The sequence below is a fragment of the Phocoena sinus genome, chromosome 14 (assembly GCF_008692025.1).
Source record: "Phocoena sinus isolate mPhoSin1 chromosome 14, mPhoSin1.pri, whole genome shotgun sequence".
In the NCBI taxonomy this organism is placed as follows: domain Eukaryota; kingdom Metazoa; phylum Chordata; class Mammalia; order Artiodactyla; family Phocoenidae; genus Phocoena; species Phocoena sinus.
The window spans coordinates 59,873,868-59,900,721 of NC_045776.1; the positions used below are offsets into that span (position 1 = coordinate 59,873,868).

Sequence of the window (26,854 nt, forward strand, 5' to 3'; positions counted from 1 at the left end):
TGGAGTGGCCAAAGTGAATTGGTTGTGTTTAATTATTCTGGTCACGGGACACAGCAGGTGTCACAGCAAATCAGTCTCAGCTTGGTAATAGGTCGTTGAGAAGGCAGAAAACCGCAGACTAGAATAAATTGACCCATACCTGTCATAAAATCTCAGGTAATGACGGTTGGGTGGTTATGTGTGGTGCAGCTGAAATATATAGCGTAAGGCATCCAAGCTGGGGGTCTCTAAATGGGTCAGAGGGTTCCAGCAGATACCCCACCCCCTTCTGCTGCTTTTAAGGGCTGTTGTTGCTGAATGGTCATAAAAAGAGTCTTGTCTGCTCTAACGCTAACCAACAAGACAGGACTATCAACGACTTGGTCCTGGCATCCGGCCTGCCAGCCAGCATTTAAAGGATGCTTGCTGCCGTGGCAACCCCGCTGGGCCTTATGTGTGTGAAAGTAGATGCAGCTGCTGGAGAAGGACCAGAGCCACCCAGCAGGGCAAAGAGTACCTACCGTCTGGTTCAAATGATGCCCTGCTAGCCTGGGCCACTGGGAAACTGGGTGGTGGACAGACCACCTGCAATAGCTAAATATGGGTGAGTGGCATTTTCCAAAGAAGGACATATTCTGGGAAGAATATGGGTTTAAAGAAATGGTATATTGTCATACTTTACAGGTAAATCTCATAAATTGGGATTCGGAAATTGTGAGAATTCAGACACAGGGCCAGGATGAATTTACCTTATAAATGAATGAGGAATAAACAGGTGATGAGGTTCAACAAGCTCTAAGGATAATTCTTAGCCAGTGTAGAGGGATATGCAGGTTTTTAAGTTTCTTCGATGTGCTGTATTGAGGATACAGGCTGAGCTGCTGAAATAAGAGATCCGAAAGTCTGGTGACTTAAGCAGGAGAGAAATCGTCTCTTTCTTCTTGATCAGTCCTGGTGGCTGGTTCAGGATGCTGGTTCAGGATGGCGAGGGTCATGCTGGTCTCTTGTGCTGACAGTCTGTTGCCCCTCTACTGCTCGGTATCGGGTGGGTAAACACTGCTGTTAATTACGTGCAGTGTTTACCCACCCGATATGTGTGTGATACAGGGTCAACACATTGCCTCTGCTTCCACCCCATTGGCCAGAACCAAGACCCCTGACCACCTCGACCAGCAGGGGTGGCGGGGCTCTTCTTCTGATGGTGAAGGGGAGCGTGGGTATCGTGGAGCGATGCTAGTTTCTCCCATAAGCACCTTTTGTGTTTCAACAAGGTCACTGCCGGACTATGAATTTGAAGACTGTGAGTTTATGGCTTGATTGGAGCTTTGACTTGATTTGTCCTTTCAGACTCTGGACTCGAAGGAGAGAGAAGCGAGCTTTAAGCTGGCTTGTGGAACCTCTTCAACTCAGATCCCTCACTTGTCAAACGTTGATAACACTGTCTGTCTCAGCGAGTTGTAACGGTTACACAGCACAAGTAACCTGAGAACACTGGGGTTCCTGCCTGTCATATGATAACTTCTGGGTAGGACTAAGTTTGTTCTTCCTCTCTAGGAGGACCGGTAGAGGTCATCTACTTCCCTGATGCTTCTGGAAAAACAAGTTGACTTGCTCAGCAGTTACTTTAACTTGCCTCATTGCACCAGGATTACACCACTTTACAGTAAAGGTATTTTTAGTTCTCCAAATGCAAATTTTAAAATTCTGTGATGAACTAATGTTCACCCAGAGGCAACTCACACCATCATGACACATCTTCTGGCCCCATTGCACCCGTGCTAGAAAGAAGGGATAACAAAAAAGCAAGTTTCTTTGGGAAATGAGGTATGCACGCTGCCTTGTGGGAATCTGCAGTGGCAGCCGTGGCCTCGAAGCAGGCTTTGGGGGCCGTGAGCTGTAGTCTCCAGGCAGTGCAGACGTGCTTCTCCTGGCCGGTACCCTGGCGTCCCTGGGTCTTGAGCCCAGACCCTGTCAGGGAAGCTGCTGGTCCTGGGCAAGACCCCGGCACGTGCTGCTTTGAGGCAGGTGGGACTCCTGCTGGGGCATCGCATGCTGTGAAGTGTGAGGTGGCCAGTGGCACCCTGGGATGTGGCAGACAGGGTCCTGGGATAGGCAGCTCCAGAACTGGGTGGCATCGCTAAGTGACAAAGACACATCACAAGAACTGAAGTCGTGGGGTCGGAATCGATGAGCCTTCACTGGGAGGACCTGCCCTTTGGGAAGCCACCTTCTTTCCCATCTCTGCCTCCCCGGCCGGGGTCACACATGTGGGCTACCGGGTGGCTCCCCTGGTGCTTTGCTGGCTTCGCAGGGCTGTGGGAGGGGGTGGGGCCATGCATCCTGGCCTGGGCTTCCTGTAGCTTCCATGTGTGTTTCAGTTAAGGCACTGTCTGCCTCCTGGCACTTCGGCAGCAGTGCTGCCACCCTGGCTTTGGGAACCCCTCCCCCGGGTGTGGTTACTTTTCACTGGCGTCCTGATTGCCGTCTGGGGGGACGGCATCTGGAAATGCTCCCCTGCCTTCCACGTGGCACCTGTGTCTTTGCTGAGCTGATGCAGTGCCCACAGGTCCTACTGCTGCGGGGGCCCTGGTGTCAGGCGGGGGAGTCGGTGGCCTCTTGACGGGAGGCCTGTGGCGTCATGGGGGCTCCGGCTGGTCACCCTCTCTCCTGTCCAGAGCTGTCCTCACCAACAGCCTGTCTAGGAGATACTGAAGTTCCCCGGCAGAGCCAGTGTTGGCAGCACCAGTGGAGGGAGGCAAGGTCCGACGCTGAGAATCAAGTTTGATTTAAGGAGGTCTTTCTGAGCAGGAGGGAGTTGTCGTTGGGTAAGAATCACTGTCACGATGCAGGATGGGTACAAACAGCAAGGCAAGGTTTTTGAGGGTTTCATAGAATCCTAGGGTGCAAACTGCCTGTGGATGCTTCCCGTTGAAGAGCTGGTGGGCCTTCTGGGAAGTTCCTGTCACAAAACAATCACCCCGTTTGTCCCAACAGGAAGAGTAAAGAAATGCTAATGCCACAGGGAACAGCCGAGTCCTGATGAACTGGCAGGGAGGGGGTTGGGCCTTCGCCCCGCCAGCTGCGTGCTAAGGCTATTCTCAGTTCTCGTCATAGCTCTTTGTCTTCTAATAAGTGATAGGTTTTTATTCATAAACGTAAATGGGAAGATGCCCATTTAAAAAGCAGTGTAGGGACTTCCCTGGTGGCTCAGTGGTTAAGAATCCACCTGCCAAAGCAGGGGACTTGGGTTCAAGCCCTGGTCCGGGAAGATCCCACATGCCGCGGAGCAACTAAGCCTGTGCGCCGCAACTCCTGAGCCCTCGTGCCACAACTACTGAGCTTGCGCTCCTAGAGCCCGTGCTCCGCAACAAGAGAAGCCACCGCAATGAGAAGCCCGCGCACTGGGACGAAGAGTAGCCCCCGCTCACCGCAACTAGAGAAAGCCCACGCGCAGCAGCAGAGACCCGACACAGCCAAAAAAAAAAAAAAGCAATGTAAACAGGCTCTGAAGACCAGTGACAATGCTTTAGTAAGTCAACCCCTAGACCTGCTTTGGATGGAAACAGTTTTGCTTAAAATGATTTATTTTCCTTGAATATTGTGATTTTCTTTTTCAGTTGTGTGTGATAACTTTCCCTGTACAGGTATTACCAGCATATGAGGAGAAATGATTAACAGATGCGCAAATAATTTTCATATGCTTGAAAGCTACAAAGCAATGCGTTTGTTGCAGGAAATAAAGAGGACAGATGTAATAACTGAAATATTTATATATATATCTCAATCACTTAAAGAAGAAGTATTGCATTAAGTCAAATAATAATACCCGAGTGTTTATATGAAGCCAACCTATGACTGCCTAGGTTTCTACAAGGGCTGGTTCACACGAGGGCCAACTCCCCATCCGGGCTCCCAGGTGCATGCCAGGCTGGACCCTGGGTGGGTTTGGGAAAACTCCTGGGTCTCCGCTACCCACACGTGCTCCAGGGAACCTCCCTTCCCAGCCCAAACCCGGTCTTTTAGTCTTTCCTGATGCTTCTGGGCCCTCACACCCCCCGGCAACGGTGACAGACCTCTGCACTGTCCGACTCAGTGCCAGGGTTTGCCGTCTTGCAGCCCCGGTTAGTTCTTTGTCCCGTGTCCACTGCCTTTGGTGCCCTCCCTTTTAGACCAGGGTCTTGTTTGCAAGAGAGATCTCCTCGTTAGCCCCCAGATTTCACCATGTGGACTCCCGTGGCACGCGTGGCCTGTGTTCTCCGCAACTGTACAGCGGTCCTGGGACCCCATGGTGCACGTTGGCCCATTTATCTTTTCCCATTTTAGTTCTCATTTTTATTTAGTGTGGAGTTGCCTCTCCTAGTTCCTCTTCTCATCCACACCTTTAGTTTTTTCTCTTTTTACTTCCTGTGTCATATTGTGAGGAAATTTGGAATAAGCAGAAAAGATTTCTGGGTGTCCCCAGTGGAAAACTATACATCATGTAAAGAGCAGCCTTCCAGGGTGTCTGATTCTAGGCCTTTCTTGTCCTTGGTCTGCTTTTTGCCTCTGTAAGTTATAGATAACTGATAGCGATGCAAAATAATTACAGTCTACAGACATGGAAAAAACATCTATTTGTGTGGTTAAAATGACCTCCCCCAGCATCAGGAAAAAAAGTCAGTTTCTTGTCCATTTGTAAATTCATTTCAACATTTAATTGGATCATTCCTTTAATCCATATAAATTTGTGCTTCTCTGACTTATGTGGATTGGTTGTAACACCTCACGAGCACTCTTATTAGTAATGAGGTTAATAAAGACTTTAACACATGTTCATTCTATATCTACAAGTCAGGATTTTGCTTATGGTAATTCTTCTTTAACATAACAAATATGTTAAAGAATCAAAAAATGACAAAGGTGCGCTGTGCTTCCTGGTTAACTAGTGACAAGAAAGGACCCTAGTAAGAGGAAGTTGGATGCGGAAGAACTAATTAATCCTAAAGGGTTCAAGACATGGGAAGTTTTTCTCTTAATACTGGAGACCTCATATATGGATAGCGGAAACGTAAGATGTGCAACTGCTGTGGAAAATGGAAATTTGGCTGTTCCTTAAAAAGTTATAGACAGAATTACCCTGTGACCCAGCGATTTCACTCCTAGGTATATACTGCAAACAGTGGAAAACAAGACCTCAAACAAATACTTATAACGTGAATGTTCACAGCAGTGCTATTTACAACAACCAAAAATGGTGGAAACAACCCAAGTGTCCATCGGTGGAGGCTGGATAAACAAATTGTGGTTTAGACACAATGAAATATTATTCAGCCTTAAAAAGGAATGAAGTACTGATACACAGGACGATGTGACTGAACCTTGAAAACATGACGCTAAGGGAAAGAAGCCACTCACGAAAGATCACGTACTGTATGATTCCATTTGTATGAAATGTCCAGAATAGGTAAATCAATAGGGACACAGTAAATGTATGATTCAGAGGCTGTGGGGCCGAGAGAATGGTGAGTAATTGCTTAATGAGTATGGAGTTACTGGGGATGAAGAAAATGTTTTGGAACTCGATGGAGGTGGTGGTTGCATAACACTGTGAATGGACTGCGTGCCACTGAATTGTTCACTTTAAAATGATTAATTTTGGGTTATGCGAATTGCACCTCAACAGCAACAAAGATGAGCGTAGGCAACTTCCATATCTGAAATAGTTTACATTTGAGTAATTAGGAGGGGGAGGGTTTAGCTCAGCAGTTTTAATGTTTTCCCACCAGAAACACATGACACTTAGGACACCGACAGTGGAGTTGACCCAGGAAGCACACTCCCACGGGTTCCCAGGTTCATGCAGTTTCCAACAAGTTTCCTATAATTCCACCTCGTCAGCTTTGGTGACGCTGATTCATACAGATCACACGAGCCATACCCCACGGAGGCAAGAATCTGTGATTTGGGTGATGGCCATTTAAAATTTAGATGATACGAAGGGGTCTGGGGAGAAAATGTTAGCGTAAAAAGTTACGTTTATGTAGAGAAGCTTAAAGAAGAATACAGAATTTGTACCCTGATCCCTGTACCTGGATCACACCTGTTCATACTTAAAAATAGATACAAGGAACGCTTTGTATAAGATTACAAAGTTCAAATGCGTCAGAAATGGACAGAATAAAATGTGCAGCCTTCCTAACCTTCGATCATCACTGTTAATGTGTCCTTGTGATTTTTTTTTTTTTTTTTTTTTTTTTGCGGTACGTGGGCCTCTCACTGTTGTGGCCTCTCCCGTTGCGGAGCACAGGCTCCGGACGCGCAGGCTCAGCGGCCATGGCCCACGGGCCCAGCCGCTCCGCGGCACGTGGGCTCTTCCCGGACCGGGGCACGAACCCGTGTCCCCTGCATCAGCAGGCGGTCTCTCAACCACTGCACCACCAGGGAAGCCCCTTGTGATTTTTTTTTAAAGGAAATGTTTCAGGCTTGTGTGCTTGTGCTCACACACCCAGATTTTTTTTTTTTTTTTACTAAACGTGTCATTACAAATTTGTAAATGGATTTTTTCAATCAGTATATCTTGGAACGCTTTCCATTCGTATCGGCTTCTACAGATGGACTTTATTCTTTTGAATGGCTGTGTAATCGTCATGATGGTAATCAGCATTTATGAACATTTGCGGGATGCCGGCGCTGTTCTAAGTGCTGTGGCCGTGTTATCTCATTTAATCTTCACGACAGTCCTATGAGGCGGGCCCTCCTATTGCTCCTCTTTTACAGAGGAGGGAACAGAAGCACAGAGAGAACTAGGAAGAAACTTAAATTTCATGCGTCTGACCCCAGACCCACACTCTGACCACCCCCAGATTCTGCTCCCCTGTGCAGTTAGTTTGTGGGAAGGCGGGGGTTATCACTGCTTCTGGTTTACCCCTGACGGTTATTTTCTCTTCCTCCTTTGTTACAGCATCCCCTCGGATGTGTGTGCCTGTGTGTCTCACACTGCAGGCTATGACCTCTTGGGATCTCTGTTTTATTGGAGTTCTCTTCATGTTGTCCTGCAGTTAAAAGAGATAGGGAATAACTCAGAAGAGCAAAACAATTATGATTAAGGTTTGCAAAATTATCCCCAAGAGTGGCTATCAGATTTTGATCTTTTAGCCCAGAAAAGAGAGTGTGTATAATTTCTATAGCTTGGCGTGCATACAGAAAGAAATCTCGGAGACTCTTCTCTCCTGTAGGAGAGGCAGGTCCTGGTTGTCCCTGTGGGATGCCACATGGCTGAGAACCACACTGGGACTTTCTGGGTGTCCCCTGCCTGCCCTGCTACATGGTGAATGGGTCCCCAGGATAAAAGGCGGGGCCGAGGAAGCCCCTAATCCCTGGGCGCCTCGGCCCTTGCTGTTTATTTCTTCCTTTTCTTTGCTCTGGGTCATCGTGTCTCCCCAGCTGATGAGCTCCAGATTGAATTGTAGCTGGTAAGCCGGCCCACGGATCAGAGGGTGGGGCGCCGGGGCACTCTGTGAGTTCGTGGCATTATCAGATGCGGGGATATTGCGTAGAACAGTCGTGCACTGGGGATGCACATTTTGGCTTTTTCGGAGAAGGAGTGTTGCCAGCCAGCCTTTTGCTACTGTGTTGAGCAAGCATAACAGCGAGCCGGTTTGGATCTAGAGTCAAGATTAAACGTCATAGAAAACTCAAGCTCCAGCATGTTTTCCTTTGGTCAGCAGAACAGCAGGATGCTGCCGCTGGATGCTGCCGCTGGCTGTGTGTCCTGGCTGACCCTGTGTTTCTGGCCGCCAGCTACAGTTTGCCATTTAGATCCATTTAGCAGAAAAGGATCCCGTCTCATAAAAATGCAGGCTGGGCGTGTGCTGGGAGCTCATTCTTAAATATCCTAATCCTTTTCTGGGAGAGAGGCAGGCACACAAAATAGGAGACTGTGTAGGCGGATTTACCAGCGTGTTTTCATATGCGTCAGACGCTTGGGAAAGTCTCTTTTATGCCAGGTTGGGTAAGACACAGATTCGTGGGCAGGAAATCAGAGTTTGAAATTAGCTGCTCAGGTCACGTGGTCAGATCGCAATAGAGCAGACGTTTGTGCTCTGAGGGCAGAGGTCTGCAATCCCTTTCCTCACCCCTGAAGGTGTCCAAACCACCAAGTGAAGAAACACACTTCCTTTGGTTCATCTGACCAAATTATTCTGTCAACTTTTGGCCTGGTTGCCTCAATCTAGCTTCAATCTTCCTGCCTGCTTGAGAGAGAATTTGGTGGGGGAGGCAGGGCAGTGTGTGATGGGTCCCCAGAGTCAGAACATGAACAGGGTCCAAATGGAAACCAGAAAGATGATTTCACTCCTGGAACAAGTCATCGTCTTTCCTAGACTTTCCTAGACAATGATTTTTTTCCTTGTTTCATTTTCTAATGAAGTCAATCAGTTGTCTTTTTGTAAAGCTAGAAGATAGAAGGGGACATCTCTGAACAAATTAGAGGCTGCACATGGCTTTCTGTCTCTTAGATTCTGAGTGCATGTGTAGCAATGCCTTTAGACCGTGATGCAGATGAAGTCCACCCAGGGTTAGCGAGTGGCCGAGGGATTGCTCCTGATGCTTTGGCCGGAGGCAGCCAGACGTTGCTGTTGGCCAGGCCCAGACATCAGGTGGCCTTGTCCAGGCTCTCTTTTGATGGGAGAGCAGCACGTTGTGAAGTTGTGGTTTGGCCGTAACTTCCAGCAAAAAAATAGCATGTGTGATGACGTGATGACAGAGTCAGGGGCGGAAGGAAAGGGGCATGGAGATGGTGCGATATGACCAGGGGTCAGCTGTAAAACCCTTACAGATGTTTCCTCCTGGGGGTCAAGCTTCGGATGGGCAGCCTCCTACCGTGCTGCTGGTGGCCATTGGGAGGTTCCAACGTGCACTTGAGACCCGGTTAAAAAAGTAAGAAAGATACATGGTGTCCCACGGAACCCAAAGCAGGAATGCAGCTGGGCCTCGGGAACGTAGGGGATGTACCAGAATCCCGTCTTTGGGCTGCTTGGCTTAACGTCCCTCTGCACAGCTGCTTCCGTTTTCCGATGCAGGGAGTTGAAAGGTGGCTGCCTCCAAGCCTCCACTTCGCATGGTGTGGCTGTAGCCTCAGAGGGCTTCATCCCTGTGTTTCCCAGCCTCTGTGTGTGTGTGTGCGTGTGTGTGGGTAGCGGGGCACACTGAAAGTCCTTTCCCCCAGCGCTGGCTTGTGTCGATTGTAAGTCTGTCTGTGACACCAGCGATGCTGGTTGGTTTAGCAGAAATGTGAAATCGGGGGCTTGGGGGCAGTTGCAGCTTACGCCAGCCTCAGCATCCAGGGATTTTCTGTATTTGGTGGCACAGTATTGAGAAGATCCTAATAGATCATTCTCTTAAAATTTCTATTTCTGATTGTATCTTATACATTGTATAGTATCTTAGTACATACAGTATTGCATGTGTGCCACTTGTAAATAGATATACACCTATCAGAGGATACACAGCTCATTTTCTGCAATGTGGGACTTGTCCTTTGTTCACATTACATGTAGGATGTTTACCCACAGTGTCTCTGGGAATATTCAGTGATTCATACAAGGGAACAGCTCCTATCGTAAGAAGCATAAACTGCATATTTTCTTTCTTGACCCTAAAATAAACTTCTTAAAGAGATTTATATCCACAAATCTAGAAGTATCCACAAGCAGAATTTCACAGTGTTGGTGCATGAAGTTCAAACACGTACTGATACCCTCCCATCAGCGTGAAGAGGGAGGTGACCTGCGCTGTGGGTTGTTATCAACGTATCTATACCTATTTACATAAAATTATGTTTTAATATAAAAATTAACCAAAGTTGTTCACTTATAGGAAACAAACCGCCTGTTATTTCACTTTGACCTTTCTTAGCTCTGGACTTTTTCCTCCCTAACTTTTTTTTTGGAAAGAATTCTGTTTTTACTTTGCCCATATTTCTAGTTAAGATAAGTTATCTGTACCAACATGAAATAACTCTAACATTTTGTTGAATCTTTTTTAAAATTGCAAATTATTTTATTAGGTTCACGCAGCATATATTTGCATGATAAAAGCATTTTTATTTCTATGAAAACCTGACCAAGTTCTTTTTTAGCTTGCAACTTTTTTCTTCTTTGAGATGTAATTCACATATAACATTACATTAGTTTCAGGTGTACAACGTAATGATTTGACATTTGTATCTTGTGAAATGATCACCACAATAAGTCTAGTTAAGATCTATCACCTCACATAGTTACAATCTTTTTTTCTTGTGATGGGAACTTTTAAGGCCTACTCTCTTAGAACTTTTAAATATACAACACAGTATTGTTAACTCTGGTCCCCAAGCCATCTGCTGCATCCCCAGGACTTGTTTATCTCATAACCGGAAGTTTGTGCCTTTTGACCCCCTTTGTGCGTTTTGCTTTTGAAAGCCCTCCTGGCCTCGCACGCTGAGATTCTCTAAGGATTTGTTGACCTGGGACTGGAGATGGTTTCGTGTTTGGGAAAGAACGTACGGAGAGGCCGAGGCCTGGAATTGGCTGGACCTCCTTTCTGCCAGCAGTGTGCTATGACAGGCACTGGGCCTCAAGCTCTCCATCTGCGAAATGGGAATGATGACCTCACAGGGTCACCATGAAGGCCGAATGCAGTAATGAATGTGAGTGCTCGGCCAGCTGGAAAGCCTTCAGAATGCAGGTTGAGGTCAAGAAAGGCCATGGCTTCAGTTTCTCCTGAACTTCTGAGCAAGGGGTGCCAGAACATCATGGAAAGGGCATCGTGAGGGGCCAAGGAAACCCCATGGGCCTGAGCAGTCTTCCCCCGGGATGGGGGCATGTTGTCCTGGGCGTGATGCTCCTTCTGTGTCACGAAGGGGAAACTCCAGACCTTGAGGTCTGGCTCTGCGTCATGTCCCTGGGTGTGTCTCTCCTGCGCTTGCAGGAGAGGGTACATCCCACTGACTCGCCAGCGCCCGACATGGGGCCTGCTGTGTCTCAGACACGGGATGGCTTAGCGAGCGGGAGAGAAATGCATCATCACACCTGTCGCAGGGTGGGGACGCGGGTGGTGTTTGTCAGGAGGCACTAGGGTAAAGGATGGAGGTCAAGAGCTCGGGCTTGGAAGCACAGACTGGGTTCAATTGCTGACCCTCCCTGGGCCTGTTTTCCCAACCGTGATGGGCCACAGTAGTACCTCTCTCAGAGATTTGGGCTGAAAATGAACGAGGTGATGCAGGTTAACGTGGAGTCTAGCTGAACAAAACGTCAACCGTCACCATCACCATCGTCACGTGACTAACACGGTCGGTGTCATTAACAGCTCATCAATCATCGTGATCCGGAACTTGGAAGCCCAGAAGCTCCATTTGTCCTGGAGCTTTGCCTTCTCTTCCCTTTTCCCTGAGTCATCACTTTCGTTGTAATTTTGGCTCAGCTGGGCCCGTGCACTTACTCTTTAGCTCAGGTTCACTGCGGCACCCTTGATCTTCACTGCCGTCGGCGGGAACGTGCTCCTGTCTGACAAGGTTTCAGATGAGTTTTCCATTCTGGCGGTGGCGGGTGGTTGCTGGTGTTTTTCAGACCAGAGCTGTGCCTCAGCATTAATGACGTGGCCTTGGCTGTGCAGTTGAGCATCCAGCCAGCAGTGGAGGGCGGATCTGCAGTCGTGTGCTTTCCTCTTTAACCTTCAGCTGGTCTTTGGCTGGGGAGCAGGGGGGGGACACCGTGCAGGAATCAGAGGGCACGTATCCATGGCTTTACTGCTTATTGTCAGCAGTGCACTCACTCAGGCTGTTCCTGGGGAATTCATCCACGTGGTCCATCTTCATCTCCAGCCCCAGAAGCCACACCTGTCTTTTCTCCTTTGGACAATGAAAGTAAGAGGGTGGGGGCTTCCCTGGTGGCGCAGTGGTTGAGAGTCCGCCTGCCGATGCAGGGGACACGGGTTCGTGCCCCGGTCCGGGAGGATCCCACATGCCGCGGAGCGGCTGCTGGGCCCGTGAGCCATGGCCGCTGAGCCTGCGCGTCTGGAGCCTGTGCTCTGCAGCGGGAGAGGCCACAACAGTGAGAGGCCTACGTACCGCAAAAAAAAAAAAAAAAAAGTAAGAGGGTGCCCCATCTTTGACCCTGGAGGCTGAGCCCTGCTCAGAGGCTGCCAGGTAGGGGTTCTTCTGGCAGGGGCAGCTGTGATGCAGCTGTCCTTGCGTTTCCTGGACGAATGTCTTAAACTAAGTGTGATAGTTTAGCATTTATTCCCAAAGAGCGTAGATTGAAAATGTGGGGGGTAGTAATTTCCCTCGAGCTGGAAATTCCCGCTGCTGCCTTCTATGTGTGTTCTGTAAAGTCTCTGAAATGCTTGCAGAAGTGCCAGCTGACCGAAGGAACTTAAGCCATGAGAAAGTCATGCCAGTGTGATAGTTATGGGGATGGCTTTTCTCACACTCTGTAGGCCCAGCCCCACCTCGGACACATTTCCTCCCTTTCATGCAAGTCCCTTTTCTGACACTAGTGTGGGAATCAAGCCTGGGGCTTGATAGAGTTGACTGTCATACGTATAGGACGATTCCTCACATGTCATGGGTCAAAAACTGTGGTTATTTCATGGGAACAGTGATAGAGTCAGGAAGGTAGGTTAGTTGTGAGCAGAAGCTAGTATCCCCAGCTTATCCGTACCATGCAGGTGCGTTGACTGTTTGCTCTTGTTTGCAGCCGACAAGGGGGCATGTGCATCCTGTGTAACCTAGTGTCGTGATTAAGGATCACAGCAGTTAACTGTCTACATCACACAGGATCTCGGCTTGGGGGTCAGCGAAGCATCGAGCATTAATTCAGATGAGCAAGTGGTCTGAGGATGCCAGCTGTCAGGCTTGTCAGAGTCGGGATGTAAGAATGGTCCCTTCCTAAAAAGGGGGTGGCACCCTACTCCCTTGAAAAAGCCCTGCCCCTTCCCCTGTAAACTAAAGCATCTGCCTTCCCATCTTTAGCCTCCCTCCTCCTCCCTTTATCTTTACCCTTTAAAATTAAATCCCTCTTGCCAGGTGGGCGAGAAGTCGATCTGTGAATTTAGTTCTCACTCCATTGTTCTTTGGCCACTGAATAAAGCTTGTGCTGTGTCAAAAACAAACAAACAAAAAATGGTTCCTTCTGTCCTCCCTGCACAACCCAACGTGAGCACCAGGCGAGCTCTCGATGTGGAGTCTTAGCTCTGACACGATAGACTGGCCACTGTTATCTGTGAAGATGCCCGGCACATAGTAGGTGCTCAATAAAAATGCAGCAGATGAGCGCAGCCTCCTAAATGCCTCTGTTTCCTGTTTTGGTTTCCCTCCCATCCTCTTAAAGTTCCACCCCTGGTGGGTATTGTTGGTTCCACTGCCCTTAGGACAAGTCCAGGCTCCAAAGGCTGGTGGAGAAGAAGGGAGGGGAGGAGGGCGAAACCTCCTCATCCGAGTTCTGGCGCCTTTGGGGTTCATGGCAGCCCCTCCCACCTGAAGGATAAGTTCATGGTGTGGCCGTACCAGCCGATCCTAAGGATGGGCAGAGCGCCCTGATGGTCATTGGGTGCCAGGGCTCTGATGTGTCCATTTCCAGGACCGTGTCTGCTTCAGGAGCCCATTGGCTGGGGGCAGGGAGCTTGGTGAGAAAGGGGAGGCCACGTCTCAGTGTTTCATCACCTAACCTGGGGACTGACGTCCATCACTTTCGCCGTTTTTCTACTTTTTAGGAGCAAGTCGTTAGGTCCAGGTCACGCACAGGTGACCAAATACCAGGAGTCAGGGATCACTGGGAACCACTTTAGAAGCTGCAATTATGGTCATTCTTTATCCTTACTTGCTAGATCTGCAACTCGGGAACAGTGAATATTGAGTGTTTTGTAAGAACACGACAGAATATAACAATAAAATCCCACATTGGTGCCGGGAGCCTATGCAGGCCAGGTGTCCCGTGGAGCCAGTGGGTTCCCCGCCAGGAACAGGGCAGCTCGTGTCTCTGCCGTTTGTCTGGTGACCTGTCTTGCCCAGTCACCAGCCCACACGTGCGTTGCTTGAGAGGAAACAAAGGTGGTAAAAGAACAGTTGGTTCCTTGGGCAGGAAGTGCGATTTAAGTAAAACACTGGGTTAAAAATTTTTTAAAACAGTTAAGATCACACCTTCTAAGACTCAGATACTCTGAAATTTCTGCTTAGCTGCACAGAGTTTGTACATCAGGACAGAGTGCTCTCTGGAAACGCTGAGAAGCAGTGGGAGCTATTATAAGAATAACGGAAGTGAAGGGGTGATGGAACTTGCCCTTCTTCCCCATTTAAGAAGTGTCTTCCTTCTTCTTTTCCTTCTTTAACTTGTCTGAGGAGTCAGGCAGGAGGAGGACTTCTTTCTGAACCGGGGCCGGGAGAGGGATGGGGCCTCTGCTGCTCACCTTTTCTCATGCCCAATACATGACCTTGGCCTCCCTAGAACCTCTAGGACGTTCCTTTGCCACCAGCAGGATTGAGAAGCCACCCCCTCTCTGGGGCCAGAGCACTTGATCACTGAAAGATTGCTAGACTTTGGAATCCTCCAGACCTGTCAACTCTGTAATAGCGAGAGGCAAATAAATTTAACAATAGTAGAAAGGGACGGCATTTATTTTTGGCTGCATTGGGTCTTCGTTGCTGCGTGCGGGCTTTCTCTAGTTGCGGCGAGTGGGGGCTACTCTTTGTTGCGGTGCACCGGCTTCTCATTGTGGTGGCTTCTCTTGTTGCAGAGCACAGGCTCTCGGCGCACTATCTCAATAGTTGTGGCTCACGGGCTTAGTTGCTCCGCAGCATGTGGGATCTTCTTGGACCAGGGATCGAACCCATGTCCCCTGCATTGGCAGGTGGATTCTTAACCACTGCGCTACCAGGGAAGTCCAGGACAGCATTTTAAAACAGTATAAATATTTTCTTACTAGAAACAGCTTTTTGGGGGTGGATGACATCCCAGAAGTGAGATCACTGTGCTTTTTAAACACCCATCCAAGAGTCAGAGAAGATTAGGGATCATCACCAGACAGGCTGCTCTAATTCCCTTCTCTGGAGGGACGCTTCCGAGATTTAAACTTGACCAGTGATAGGAGGAGACAAGGCGATGTGACTGAAGATCTTTCCACAGGCAATAGAAACAGAACCTGCAGAGAATCTAGATAATGGACTTATCAGACATCTTTAAAACACGTATGTTCATTACGTTCAAGGAAATAAAAGTCATGATTTCAAGCTTTGGCATGCAATCGAAAACTGCACAATAGAAATTTATTTATATCAGGAAATCAATAAATGGGTTCATCATCACATTAGGTACGTCTGTAGAAAGAACTGGAAGATAGGTTAGAATAATTCCAAATTGAAACTCGGACAAAAAGATGGAAAATAAAGAAAAGAATATAAAAGACATATATGGTAAGGGAAGAAAGTTTAATACAGGCACAGTTGGAGTCCCAGAAGGCGAGAAGAGGTATGATAGACCAGAGACGATGCTAGAAGAAGTGACAGTAGACATTTCTCCATAGAAAATGCCTGGCTGGGTGGCCGGAGCTTTAGTCACTGTCCTTATGACTGTTTGGCCCACTCCTGCTCCTATGAAAGGTTGGGATTATTGGCAATATTACTGGAGTCCAAATGCAGGAGACTGTGTTCCCCAAAGATCTCTTTACTCCTGGGGCGTTCTGCTTGGACTGCAGGCCTGGTTCACACTGGCTGGAACCCCCAGGTTGAAAGTAGAATGAATTTTCCTATGGAAACAATAGTACAAATGGATGTCGGGGTTTTCTGTTGTATAGTGCTATAGTGCAGGGGCAAGCTTGGGAAATAATCATTTATTTACAGCATTATGTCAACAGAAGAATACACACCTGAGTTTCAAGTGATGGGCCAACAAATGCAGTTTGGAACACAGCTGTCAGCCGTCCTGTTGACGTCTTGGGGTGGCCTGTGTGATCTCAGTCACTACGGTCTGTCTTTGATTCCTTTGAAAGTTTAGGTCTGATGTGTAAGTGATCTGACTTGCAGGAATCAGGACTTAATCTTGCCTCCCGTCCTCGTATCTTGCGGGCTGCACAGGCACGAGTAAGTCAATGAGGGCATGGACGCATGCCTTCTGGAGAGAGATGGTTTGGCCAGTGGGTATGGGGGAGGGGAAGTCTGAAGGTCGATGAAGCCTTTGCTGATTATAGGACTGCAGGCAAGTCACATAAACGTTTAGACCACAGCTTCCTAACATGGGAAATGTGGACAGTACATCTGTCCTCTGAAGGATTGTTGTGAGCACCCAGTGAGATAAAGGAAGTAGACGTGTGCCTATGTTCCTTGTTGAACCATCTGATCATCTCTCTTGGGGCTTTCAGCCTCCTCATTTTTGCTTATTTCTTCATATTCTCTAGCAGGATTTTTTTACATTTCTCCTGGGCATTTTTTGCACCTGAGACATGGCACCTTATTCCCTCTGTGTGGACTTGAGATTGTGTTCGTATACATCTAGAGGATTGTGGACGTTTCCAAGCTGTGTTCACTCTTGTCCTTGGGACCTCAATCTAGATGCTTAAATTCATTTATGCTATTTGTATGCTTAAAATTCGGTCTGTAAGCAGTTTTTCCCATGAGAGTAAACAAAGTCTAGTGCCTCCCCACATGCCCGTCGCGTGCAGGGGTGTGTCCAGTGTCCTGGACAAGGCCTTCACTCCCCTGGGTCAGACTCCACCCTCCTCTCAGCTTCCCTCACTTTTGGGCTCAGAGGATCAAACTGTCAGCCACCCCGCGGTTCTGCCTGTTTCTCTCCACCCACAAGACCTGGCTGGCCTCTCTCATCCTCCTAAATTCCTAATTTAACTCCTTCTCGACACGTCAGACACTTAAGGCTTTTTAGAAATAATGTAACGCTTAAAGTCTAAACACTTAAATAAATGGTTGACTGAGTGAAACAAATCAACAAATAAATGTAAAAATCCTTGCTGGTTGGGTTCTGATTGCCAGACCAGAGACAGATGCTGGAGTTAGCATTTCCATAGTTCACATTATGTGCAAATAGTATTCTACCTCTTTGATGTTTTGATAGGTCTGAGATGAAAGCTTCACGAGTACCATCTATTAATTTAAAGTTATGTTTTAGGTGATTTCTAATTTTTATAAATAATACCTCAGTGAACCTTTTTTTTTTTTTTGCGGTACGCGGGCCTCTCACTGTTGTGGCCTCTCCCGTTGCGGAGCACAGGCTCCGGACGCGCAGGCTCAGCGGCCATGGCTCATGGGCCCAGCCGCTCCGTGGCATGTGGGATCCTCCCGGACCGGGGCACGAACCCGTGTCCCCTGCATTGGCAGGCGGACTCTCAACCACTGCGCCACCAGGGAAGCCCTCAGTGAACTTTTTTTGTGCTCATTTTTTCCCCTTCTTTTAATTGCATTCTTAGGAATGGAATTCCTGAGTCTGTAGGTCTTGTTATCGTTTGCAGTTTCCTATCCATAAGAGGCATGTAGATTTATAATGTTATCAACAGTATACATTCCTTATTAGTTTCTCAACCTTACCGCCTGTAAAGATGTCTAGAGCGTCTGTAGAGCAGTGCTTCGTGAGTTTGGAGTGGAGTGGCTGGGAGGAGTGGGTGGAAGGTCGGGAGAAGGCAGCTGTCTGTCCTGGGAACCCACCTTGATCGGGCTTTAGTGATTCTCTGCGGAGCTGGGTTGAAAAGGTTCCTGAAATAATGTGTCCTGAGTTGATTTGTGACGTCTTCCATTAGAGCAGGATCACGTAGCTGTGATATAGCTGCCTAGGATTTCCCGTTCTCTTTTCTGAGAGGTGGGAACCCTATCTGCAGCCTGTTGCCCTAGTCCAGGAGTGAATTAAGTGGCACCTAGAGATTTATGTGGCAGCAGCTGAAAGTTTGTGGTTCGTGATTCCAGATTTACACGTGATTAATAATGGGGACCGTTCAAACAGCAGAGAGTGTCATGGCAGAGTATGTGATTGTTCGCAGAGAATTGTTTTATTAGCCCCAAATAATAGCAATAACGTCTATGGGAGGAATATCCAGGAAGTAGCAGGAACCGATAGCTCGGCCTCAAAATGGCTCTGGTATCAACTGTACAAGTTAGAATACAAAGAAATCCTGTTTATCCCCCAGGGAGGATTGTACTAAATTTTATTCCTGCTTTGTGCAGTCAGAATTGGTTTTATTCTCGTGGGAGCGACCTAAATGTCCATCGACAGATGAATGGATAAAGAAGATGTGGTATATATCTACTATGGAATATTACTCAGCCATAAGAAGAATGAAATAATGCCATTTGCAGCAACATGGATGGACCTAGAGATTGTCATACTAAGTGAAGTAAACCAGGCAGACAAAGACAAATACATGATGTCGCTTATATGTGGAATCTAAAAAAATATATATACAAATGAGCTTATTTACAAAACAGAAATAGAGCCACAGACATAGAAAACAAACTTATGGTTACCAAAAGGGAAAGGCGGGGAGGGATAAATTAAGAGTTTGGAATTAACATATACACACTGCTGTATATAAAATAGATAAACAACAAAGACCTACTGTACAGCACAGGGAACTGTACTCAATATTTTGTAAGAAACTATAAGGGAAAAGAATTTGAACAAGAGTATACAGATATAGGTATAGATGTGTGTGTATGTATAACTGAATCACTGTGCTGTACACCTGAAACTAACATGACATTATAAATCAACTATACTTCAGTTAAAAAAAAAATTGGTTCTATTCTAATGCCTCCCCGGTAGTTGGCAATATGTCCCCCTTTCGTTAAGGCAAAACCCAGTGGACGTATCTTTAGGACATGTAACTCTACTAAGGAAGGTAACTCTGGAAAGCAATAGTCAAAGCACTCCTTGTGGGTTCTAGAAATGGACTTTTTTTAAAAGAAATTTACATTTGACAGGGCGGTTGATTTAACCCCATGAGAGCCTTTAAGGATTTCACCGGGACTCAGAAAATTAGGTTCTGACTCTGCGGCCTGTTGTGTGACCTCAGAAGCCACGCAGCTTCCTCTTGTGCAGAACTAGAGGCTGGACAGGGCTGTGACAGTCTCCTCATCTCAGGAAGCGAACAAGCTTCCTTCCATCGGTGTCAAGTCCCCCGGAAGTAACGGGGCCATGGAGAGCCGTGAGCAGCCCGGGCCTCACCCCTTCTCTTTCTCCTCTGCCTCCTTATCCACCCAGGATTTCCTGCTTCAGACCTTTGCCGTTTCCCGTGGGATAGTCATGACTTAGGGCGTGTTCCTCCTGTGTGTGTGTGTCATGGTCTGAATGAGGTCCTGCAGGAAAAGGAAGTCACCAAGCTGAGTGATTCATGAGAAGCGCCGGCATCCTGCCTGGCTCCTCTGCCATCCTCGAGCCGGGCCTTCCCCTCGTGGCTGGAGGGGGAACAGCAGGCACGGGAGGACGAGGTCCCCGGGTCATCACAAAGCCGTTGGCCCCGCAAGATGATTTAGGCCGTGCTTTGTAAGAATATTTTCCTTTCGGAGAGAAACTAAAACTTAGCCTCTCCTTTTGTCCTGTATTTCCTTCCTGTCAATTGTGTAAGAGAGAGATGTTGGGAGTTACATTGTAGAAAGAAAAGAAACACTGAGTGTATTTGTTGGAAGAATGAGCTTCAATCTAAATTTGAGCAGGCTGACTGCTTTAACTATGCAGGACCAGGGGTATTTTAGCTTGAATTATCCAGAGAAGATGATGAATAGAGATGAATAATTTGGAATTTTGGCTTTGGAATATTTCATCTTTAAGGGGATTTTAAGGGTTGGCCTCGCAGAACCCTAGGGCTGTTTGGAGGATTTGGAGCCAGTTTTGAGCTGAGCCCTTGCGTAGAGCAAATGGATGCACTCCAAAACATGCCCCCGGAGCAGAATCATGACCCCAAGGATGCACCCTGGAGCCCTGGAGCCAGCCCCTCCCTTAGAGGGCAAGCTCCCTGCTGCTGGGCGGAGGCTGTCAAGGGGCCGTCGTCCCAGCTGGGAAGGAGGGCTGCCTGGGTGGCAGCCAAGTTCTTCCGTGTCCAGTGTCTCCGGGGCTGCGAGGACCGCAGGATGGCAAGGGTGTGCTCATCCACGGGGGCTTTAAGAGCAGCTGAGATGGGAAGGAGGGCCTTGTGGTTTGGGGGAAGTGAGGAATATTAGCTGTAATCCCTCCCGAAGGTGCAGCTCAGAAATAGCAGTGGCATTGATTTGGAGTCAGAGGAGCTGATGTTTCCATTCTGTCCTCACCTCTCTGAGCTCCGCACAGCGTTGCCTACACTGCAGAGAGACAGTGCTTGGTGCGCTTTCCCTGGGGCTCGGGACCAGCGCAGGCCGCGTGCACCGGGAGCTGACGCCTTCTGGACACTGACTTTCTGATGAGGATCCTGAGCCCACAGCCCTCTCACCCCAGGTTTGCTGGAATGACCCCCTGAATGTAGGAACGAAAGGGCATGCCCGTAGTTCAGACAGGCAGTGGTGTTTCAAATCTCATTTCATATTTCAGTGTCTAGAGAAAAACACCTTTATCTGAGTTTCAGCGTTTTCTCCTTGATCTGTAGGCTTTTAACGTTATTTATTTATTTATTTTTCGGCACGCGGGCCTCTCCTGTTGCGAAGCACAGGCTCCGGACACGCAGGCTCAGCGGCCATGGCTCACGGGCCCAGCCGCTCCGCGGCATGTGGGATCTTCCTGGACCGGGGCACGAACCCGTGTCCCCTGCATCGGCAGGCGAACTCTCAACCACCGCGCCACCGGGGAAGCCCTAACGTTATATTTTTAAGAGAAGTGTATCCGTATGTTTTTTCCTTCTTGGGCTAAATGTGTCTCGTTTCCCTTTCACTATCCATCTCGAGTCTACGTGATGCCCTCAGAGCAGGGCAACAGGACTTTTCAGCGCACCCTGCGGCCGCTCTCAAAGCACAGCTGCTGGCAGCTGGGGCAGTTGCTTTGCTCTCCTTCCCCTGCTTTCTGGAAAATCTCTCGACTTCACCTTGTAACTCTTCCTTTGAAATTTCCACTTCTACCATCGGATTTTTAATTTCTGAGGGGTCCCTCTTAACTTTCTGAATGATCTGCTAAAATTGCATCCTGCACTTTTTTTTGTGGGTATAAGTGTCTGGTATTTCTTAGCTGAGCCTTTCTTTTTAAAAGATTAAAATGCATTCCCAAAGCTTTGTTTGCACGGGGGCTTGTGGGTGGGTGCACACGTGGCCTGTAGTTGGGGGACACCACATATCAAGGGTCTGCAGGGTTTTCCTCTTCCCCAGAGGGGCACCCTCGCCTCTTCCATCTGGGGTCCCACAGGCCAGGGCAGTAGCGCCGGGGCCCCCTGAGTTGCATGTGGAGTCCCGAGCCAGCCGGTCGCTGATACACAGTTCCTGGAGAGTCAGCCTCCTGGGTCCTCATGGAATGTCCCTCCCCTGGTTATGTGCCTGGGGCGCCCAGGGTGTTATTTTGTGCAGCTTTTCACCTGATTCTGATTCCAGCGTCACCCTCCAGCTCTTGATACCTTCAGGGAATGTGGGCGTGGACTGACTTGCTCTCCTCCCTGCAGGCCCTTTGGCTCCAGTGACACCCCCTCCCCCAACACTGCTTCTCGCTGTCATCACTGGTCTGATGGTTGTCTCTTCTCCCATCTCTTTGACCTTGTGAATTTGTGTTTTGTATTCCTTGAACCTATTGACCAAGTGTTTTGGAAGGGACTGCAGAAAAACGCATGTGTCCTAGTTCCAGTCTGTAACTGGACCCCTATCCTAATCAGCTTTAAAGAATTATTTAACAGAGAAAGAGCTGAGATGCGACCTTTATATAATTGAGCAAAACTGGAGGTTCTTATGCAGCCATCAGATTCTAGAGAGAAAATGTTAGAAATGCAATAATTAGAATTCATCATTTTTACAGGGCGATACCTAGAAAAATAGGTTACATCTTTTTAGAGTGCTAAAGTTTTGAACAAAATCAATTCTATTTCTAGCAAAACAATGTGATGCATTGCCATATGTCTTAGACCCCTCCAAAAATTTCCAAATTTCTGGAAATAAATGTACTGTGAACATACCAATTCTAGGTTAGTTACCGCGTATAGATGGGACATGTTTCTTAAACTCATTTTTACCATACTTCTTTTCATTTTATGAAAGCAATACGATTTCATTGTTGAAATGCTGGTATGAAATAGAGGAAAATATCCCCCTTCCCACCAACTGGAAGTAAGCTCCCGTGTCCTGGGTTCTGTTTAGACTCCGTCAGAATCGGCGGCTTTGATCTTCACGGCTGTGTTCTCTTCCTCTTCCAGGACACCGGTGTTGGGAAATCGAGCATCGTGTGTCGCTTTGTCCAGGATCACTTTGACCACAACATCAGCCCAACCATTGGGTGAGTTCTCATCTGTTCTTCTAATTCACCTTTCCTCCTTTCTAAGCGCTCAGAGAGGTCATTCTGTGTCTGAGCCTTCAAGTGGTTTCATCCCAGCCAGTGAGAACCAATCCCAACTGTAAAGACTTGGACAGAAATTCAGGGACCTTTTAGGCAGTGTGTCCAGTCTTACTGTCCCTGTCAATCCCCTCCATCCCCCCAACCAGCCTCCTCACACTGCAGCCTAAGGCCATTTCCTTGATCTCCAAGAGCATTATTCTGCAAATCATGCTGGCTTTATTTCCAGATGGAAGTCGAGACTTGGGGCAAATCCCTGAGGGTTCTGCTTTGGGTTCTGCTTTGACTTCGCCTGCGGGGAAACCGGGAACGCATCCACTCACTGCAGAGCTGTCTGCACAGCCTGTGGGCAGATTGATTTTCCTTTCCTGGCTTAATCCAATGTCAGCATCTCCTTTCTAACGCTTGGGAGGCGAGGGGAGGATTGCTCACCCCAGACCCCGACCTTGGAATGTAGGAGCGTTTTCCTGTTCCATTTTCCCCTTTCCTTACGGACGCCTTTGCCAGATGCGCTTTTGCTGTGCGGTTTTGCAGGTGCCTGATATTTCACTGTCGTAGAACTTGGCCTGGCTTAGTTTTCTCCCTGAAGACAGCATGCTCTCTGCAGAGAGCAAGGTTTGGTCTTCCTCAGCAGAGAAACAATGTGTGTATAAATTTGGGGAACTGGGTAGGATTGATGAGGACAGGGCGATGGTCTCCATCAGCCGTAAGTGGAGAAAATTCATGGCGGGCACACAGCAAACTTCTGACTCACAACAAGTGAGTCCTCTGGGAGTCCACCTCCCTCCCACTGTGATCGCTGTGCTGGGGAAAGACCGAAGGCTGTGAAAGGGCAGCGTTTCAGCAGCGAAAGTTCATCCTTATCGTCCTGTGACTCATAAAAAACCCTGGCTGCTGTTCAGGCAGATTGTCGGCGTCCTGAACAGACGTGTGTGTGCACCTCCCTTTCTATTTCGACCTTTACAAGGAAATTGTGTTAGCTTCTCCGCCAGACTTTGCTTCCCGCAGGGAACGAAGTCAGTTCAGCATTGCTCACTCTCATGGCTCAAGAAGGCAGCTAGAGGGAAGAGACAATGCCTGAGAGTCTGAAGTCGTAAGCTAGCAAGGAGGCTGAAAAAAAACCCCAAACAACCAAAAGACCAGTGGTTGCCAGTCTTCATTTCACATAGTGATATAGTCTTTCTCCTAGTGGCAGGAAATCAGGGACAGAGAGGGGTGTGTGCATGTGTGCATGTACGCGCGTGTGTGTGCAGTGTGTCTGCACGTATAGGTATATACGTACATATATATATGATACTCGTTACTACTGTGACTAGAGCTGTTCCTCACGGGCTTACTGTGTACCAAGGTGGGGATTTCACACCTATCATTTCCTCATTTGACCCTACAACAGCCCGTAGATTATGCAGAATAGATTTGGGACCTGTTTCACAGGTGAGCAAACTAGGTCTCAGATTTACCCGCCTCTTATCTGTAAAGTGAAGGGGTTGGCCTGGATTTTTTTTTTTTTTTCCCCAGTTAGTAAAGTCTAAGATTTTAAAGGCACACACTTAGTTTTCTAAGCCTGAGAACTTGTTACGGGCAGAGTTGCTGTATTATTTATCCCATTGCCTAGAATATATTGAAAAATGAATGAAAGTCTGCTTACATCAAAGTAGAAACAAAACCAAAAATAAGTACTGAGACAAAATATTGATATAGCTGTCCACATAAAATTTTAAAAAGCGTTTTTGGAAAAAATCCATAAGCCAAGTTAAAGGGCAAAGATTTAACTGGAAGAATATTTTTTAAAATATACTGTTACAAAAGGTTGGTGTAAAATACTCAAAAAGTACATAAGAAAGGGATGAACATCCCAACTGAAAAGTGGGAAAAGGTCACGAACTAAAGATTCACAAAAGCAAAACAAGTGAACAGTGAACACTAAAATGATGTCCAGACTTATGATAACTATAACAAAAACAGGAATGAGATACCATTTTCTATGTGTCATCCTGAAAGATTTGAAAGATTCTTGGTTGGGGAAAAGGTCATCTCATACACTGCGGTGGGCATACAGGTTGGTACAACCCACCGTTTGGTGAACGTAGCAACGTGGAGAATATATGCTTTTAAGAATTAAGTCCAAAGAATAGTGTACAAGGACACAAAGGTTTAGGTACAACAATATTCATGTAACTATTGTCATAATAGTGAAAAATAGGTGATGAAGATGAACTTACATCCATAACATGGTATGTAATATGCAGTCCCTTTAGATAATGATGTTGATCTATATTCATAGAAATTGAAAGATGTCCACAATATGTAAAGTGGAGGAAAAACAAAATTTATGTATCACCAGTTTGGGGGTAAAAGTTGTGAAAAGATCATACCAACTTATTAGCAGTGATTGTGGCTAGGTAGTGAAATTACAGTTGATTTTACTTTCCTGCTTTATTTTCATTTTTTGAATTTCTTTTTTGTGAAATACTTATATTGCTTTTATAATGAGAAAAGTAGTAAAGATATTTTTATTTTTGGAATATATTTGCTCTGACCGGTAATCTGGGATGTATAGTTTAAGAACCCTTAAAGAAATGAAATGTCATGGGGCAGATGCGATATTGATCATATTAGGTCATATCACTTAGAAAAATACTTAGAATTTCCACTTAGTACAATTGCATGTTGATAATTACAACTATTAACCTTGGTGTGTGTGTATGTTGTGGGAACAGTATGGGAATTGCAGGGCCGAATACCTTTCTCCCTGGGACTTCTGTAGTTTGCCTCTTAGTCTTGGGGGAAAGGAGTGGAAATTGAGGAAATATTACTGGGCTGAGTGCTGAGTGGTTGGTCGCAGGGCTGGACTCTGCACCGGACCAGGAGGGCCTGCGGGGTCCATGAAAGTGAGAGACGCCCTGACATGTTTCCCCTGCAGACTCCGGTGTGCATCTCCTAAGGAGAACATGAGGAGGATACCATTATTGTACCTAGAAAGTTAGTTCGATTCAATGATAATATCTGACATGTAGTCTAAATTTAAATTTCTCCAGTTGTCCTCAAAATGTCTTTTGAAGCGCTTTTCCTCCTAATCCAGGGTCTCCAGGGTCCAGTCTCGGTCCATACAGTGCATTTGGTTGTTTTGTCTCTTTCTCTTAATCTAGAACAATTCCCCTGCCTTTTGTTTTGTTTGCTTTTCATGACACTGACTTATTCCGAGCGTTCAGGCCGTTGTCTGGTAGAATGTTCCCCATTCCAGATTTGCCCGATTGCTTCCTCATGATTAAATTCAGATTAAACATTTTTGCCTGGAATGCTGCCCAGGTGATGCGTGTACTAATCCCATCACATCAGGAGGCTCCTCGTGTCTGGCTGTCACAGGATTGGAGAGGCTTGCTATTTTTTAATGAATGGGAAGCTTTATCCAGTACAAGGATTTTTACATCTTTCCTGAGCACAAAGAAAAAGCTTTAAGAGGAACTATGCAAAAAAGAAAATACCAAGTGTTTCGTTATCTACTGAGGATTTCAAATCCTTCCTTTTTCTTGGCGAAAGCAAATGTTTCTTAAGCTACCCATCTTTATCCCTGCGCTTAGGCAAGCAGGATGGGAATGAGATACAGTATTCTAATCATTGCTACCAGTGCTGGATTCATAGAGCAGGGAGTATACGCCACTGTTTGCACCTCTGCAGGGCCCACACTGTCAAATGCCCGAATACCAGCTGCTTTTTCACTCTTCACTGTGGTGATAATATGTTTTTAAAATCTAAGGTTTTATTTTCTTTCCTGATTTCAGGCATGATATCTTAGAACAATTGAAGATAAATGTTTTGGAAACAGTGTTTTGAATGCATTCTTTGCCTTCTCCCCTGCTAAACCCTCCTTGTACTAACAGAAAATGCAGAATATTTTTTTTGGTCACAGGACTCCACAGCCCTTCTTTCCTTTCCGTGACCCCTGAGAGGAGAGCTTCTGGAGTCCTGCAGAGGCTCCACCTTCACTTGCCGGAAACAGGAGTCTTCGTGAAGGTTGTAGGGGTGATTGGTAACGTGGAGATGTCGGTTTTCTTTTTCAGGGCATCTTTTATGACCAAAACAGTGCCTTGTGGAAATGAACTTCATAAATTCCTCATCTGGGACACTGCTGGTCAGGAACGGGTAAGAACGTGCTGCTACTGGCTTTCTAGGGAAAATCCTGGGGGGAAAAAATGCCAGCGACCAACCGTTTCTTTGTATTTGGCAAGACTACTGGTTGCTAGTGATAGAAACCCAGCTTGACATAATTTAAGCAAAAAAGGAAATGTACTCTTCAGCTATGAGAAAAAGAAGGGGGCAAAATCATCTTTGGGTGAGGCTGAGTTCCATTCCCGCCAACGTGCTGTCCAGGGCGTCCGTCTCTATTCAGTTTTCTTGGCTTGCTTACCTTTATTTTATTTATTTTTAATTAATGT

At 47.0% G+C, this 26,854-nt stretch overlaps 1 protein-coding gene across 13 annotated transcripts in view; it reads left to right on the top strand.

Annotated features, from left to right (window-relative positions):
- RAB31 (RAB31, member RAS oncogene family) overlaps positions 1 to 26,854 on the top strand; it is a 111,801-nt gene that overhangs the window by 18,530 nt on the left and 66,417 nt on the right. For all 13 annotated transcript variants that reach the window (XR_004345392.1, XR_004345391.1, XR_004345390.1 and 10 more), the window contains exons 2-3: positions 22,282 to 22,361; positions 26,480 to 26,561. Coding sequence is in view for 7 of the 13 variants with exons in the window: in XM_032602761.1 (XP_032458652.1) it covers positions 22,282 to 22,361; positions 26,480 to 26,561 (162 nt within the window). In the remaining 6 variants the exon portion in view is untranslated. The remainder of the gene's footprint in view (positions 1 to 22,281; positions 22,362 to 26,479; positions 26,562 to 26,854) is intronic.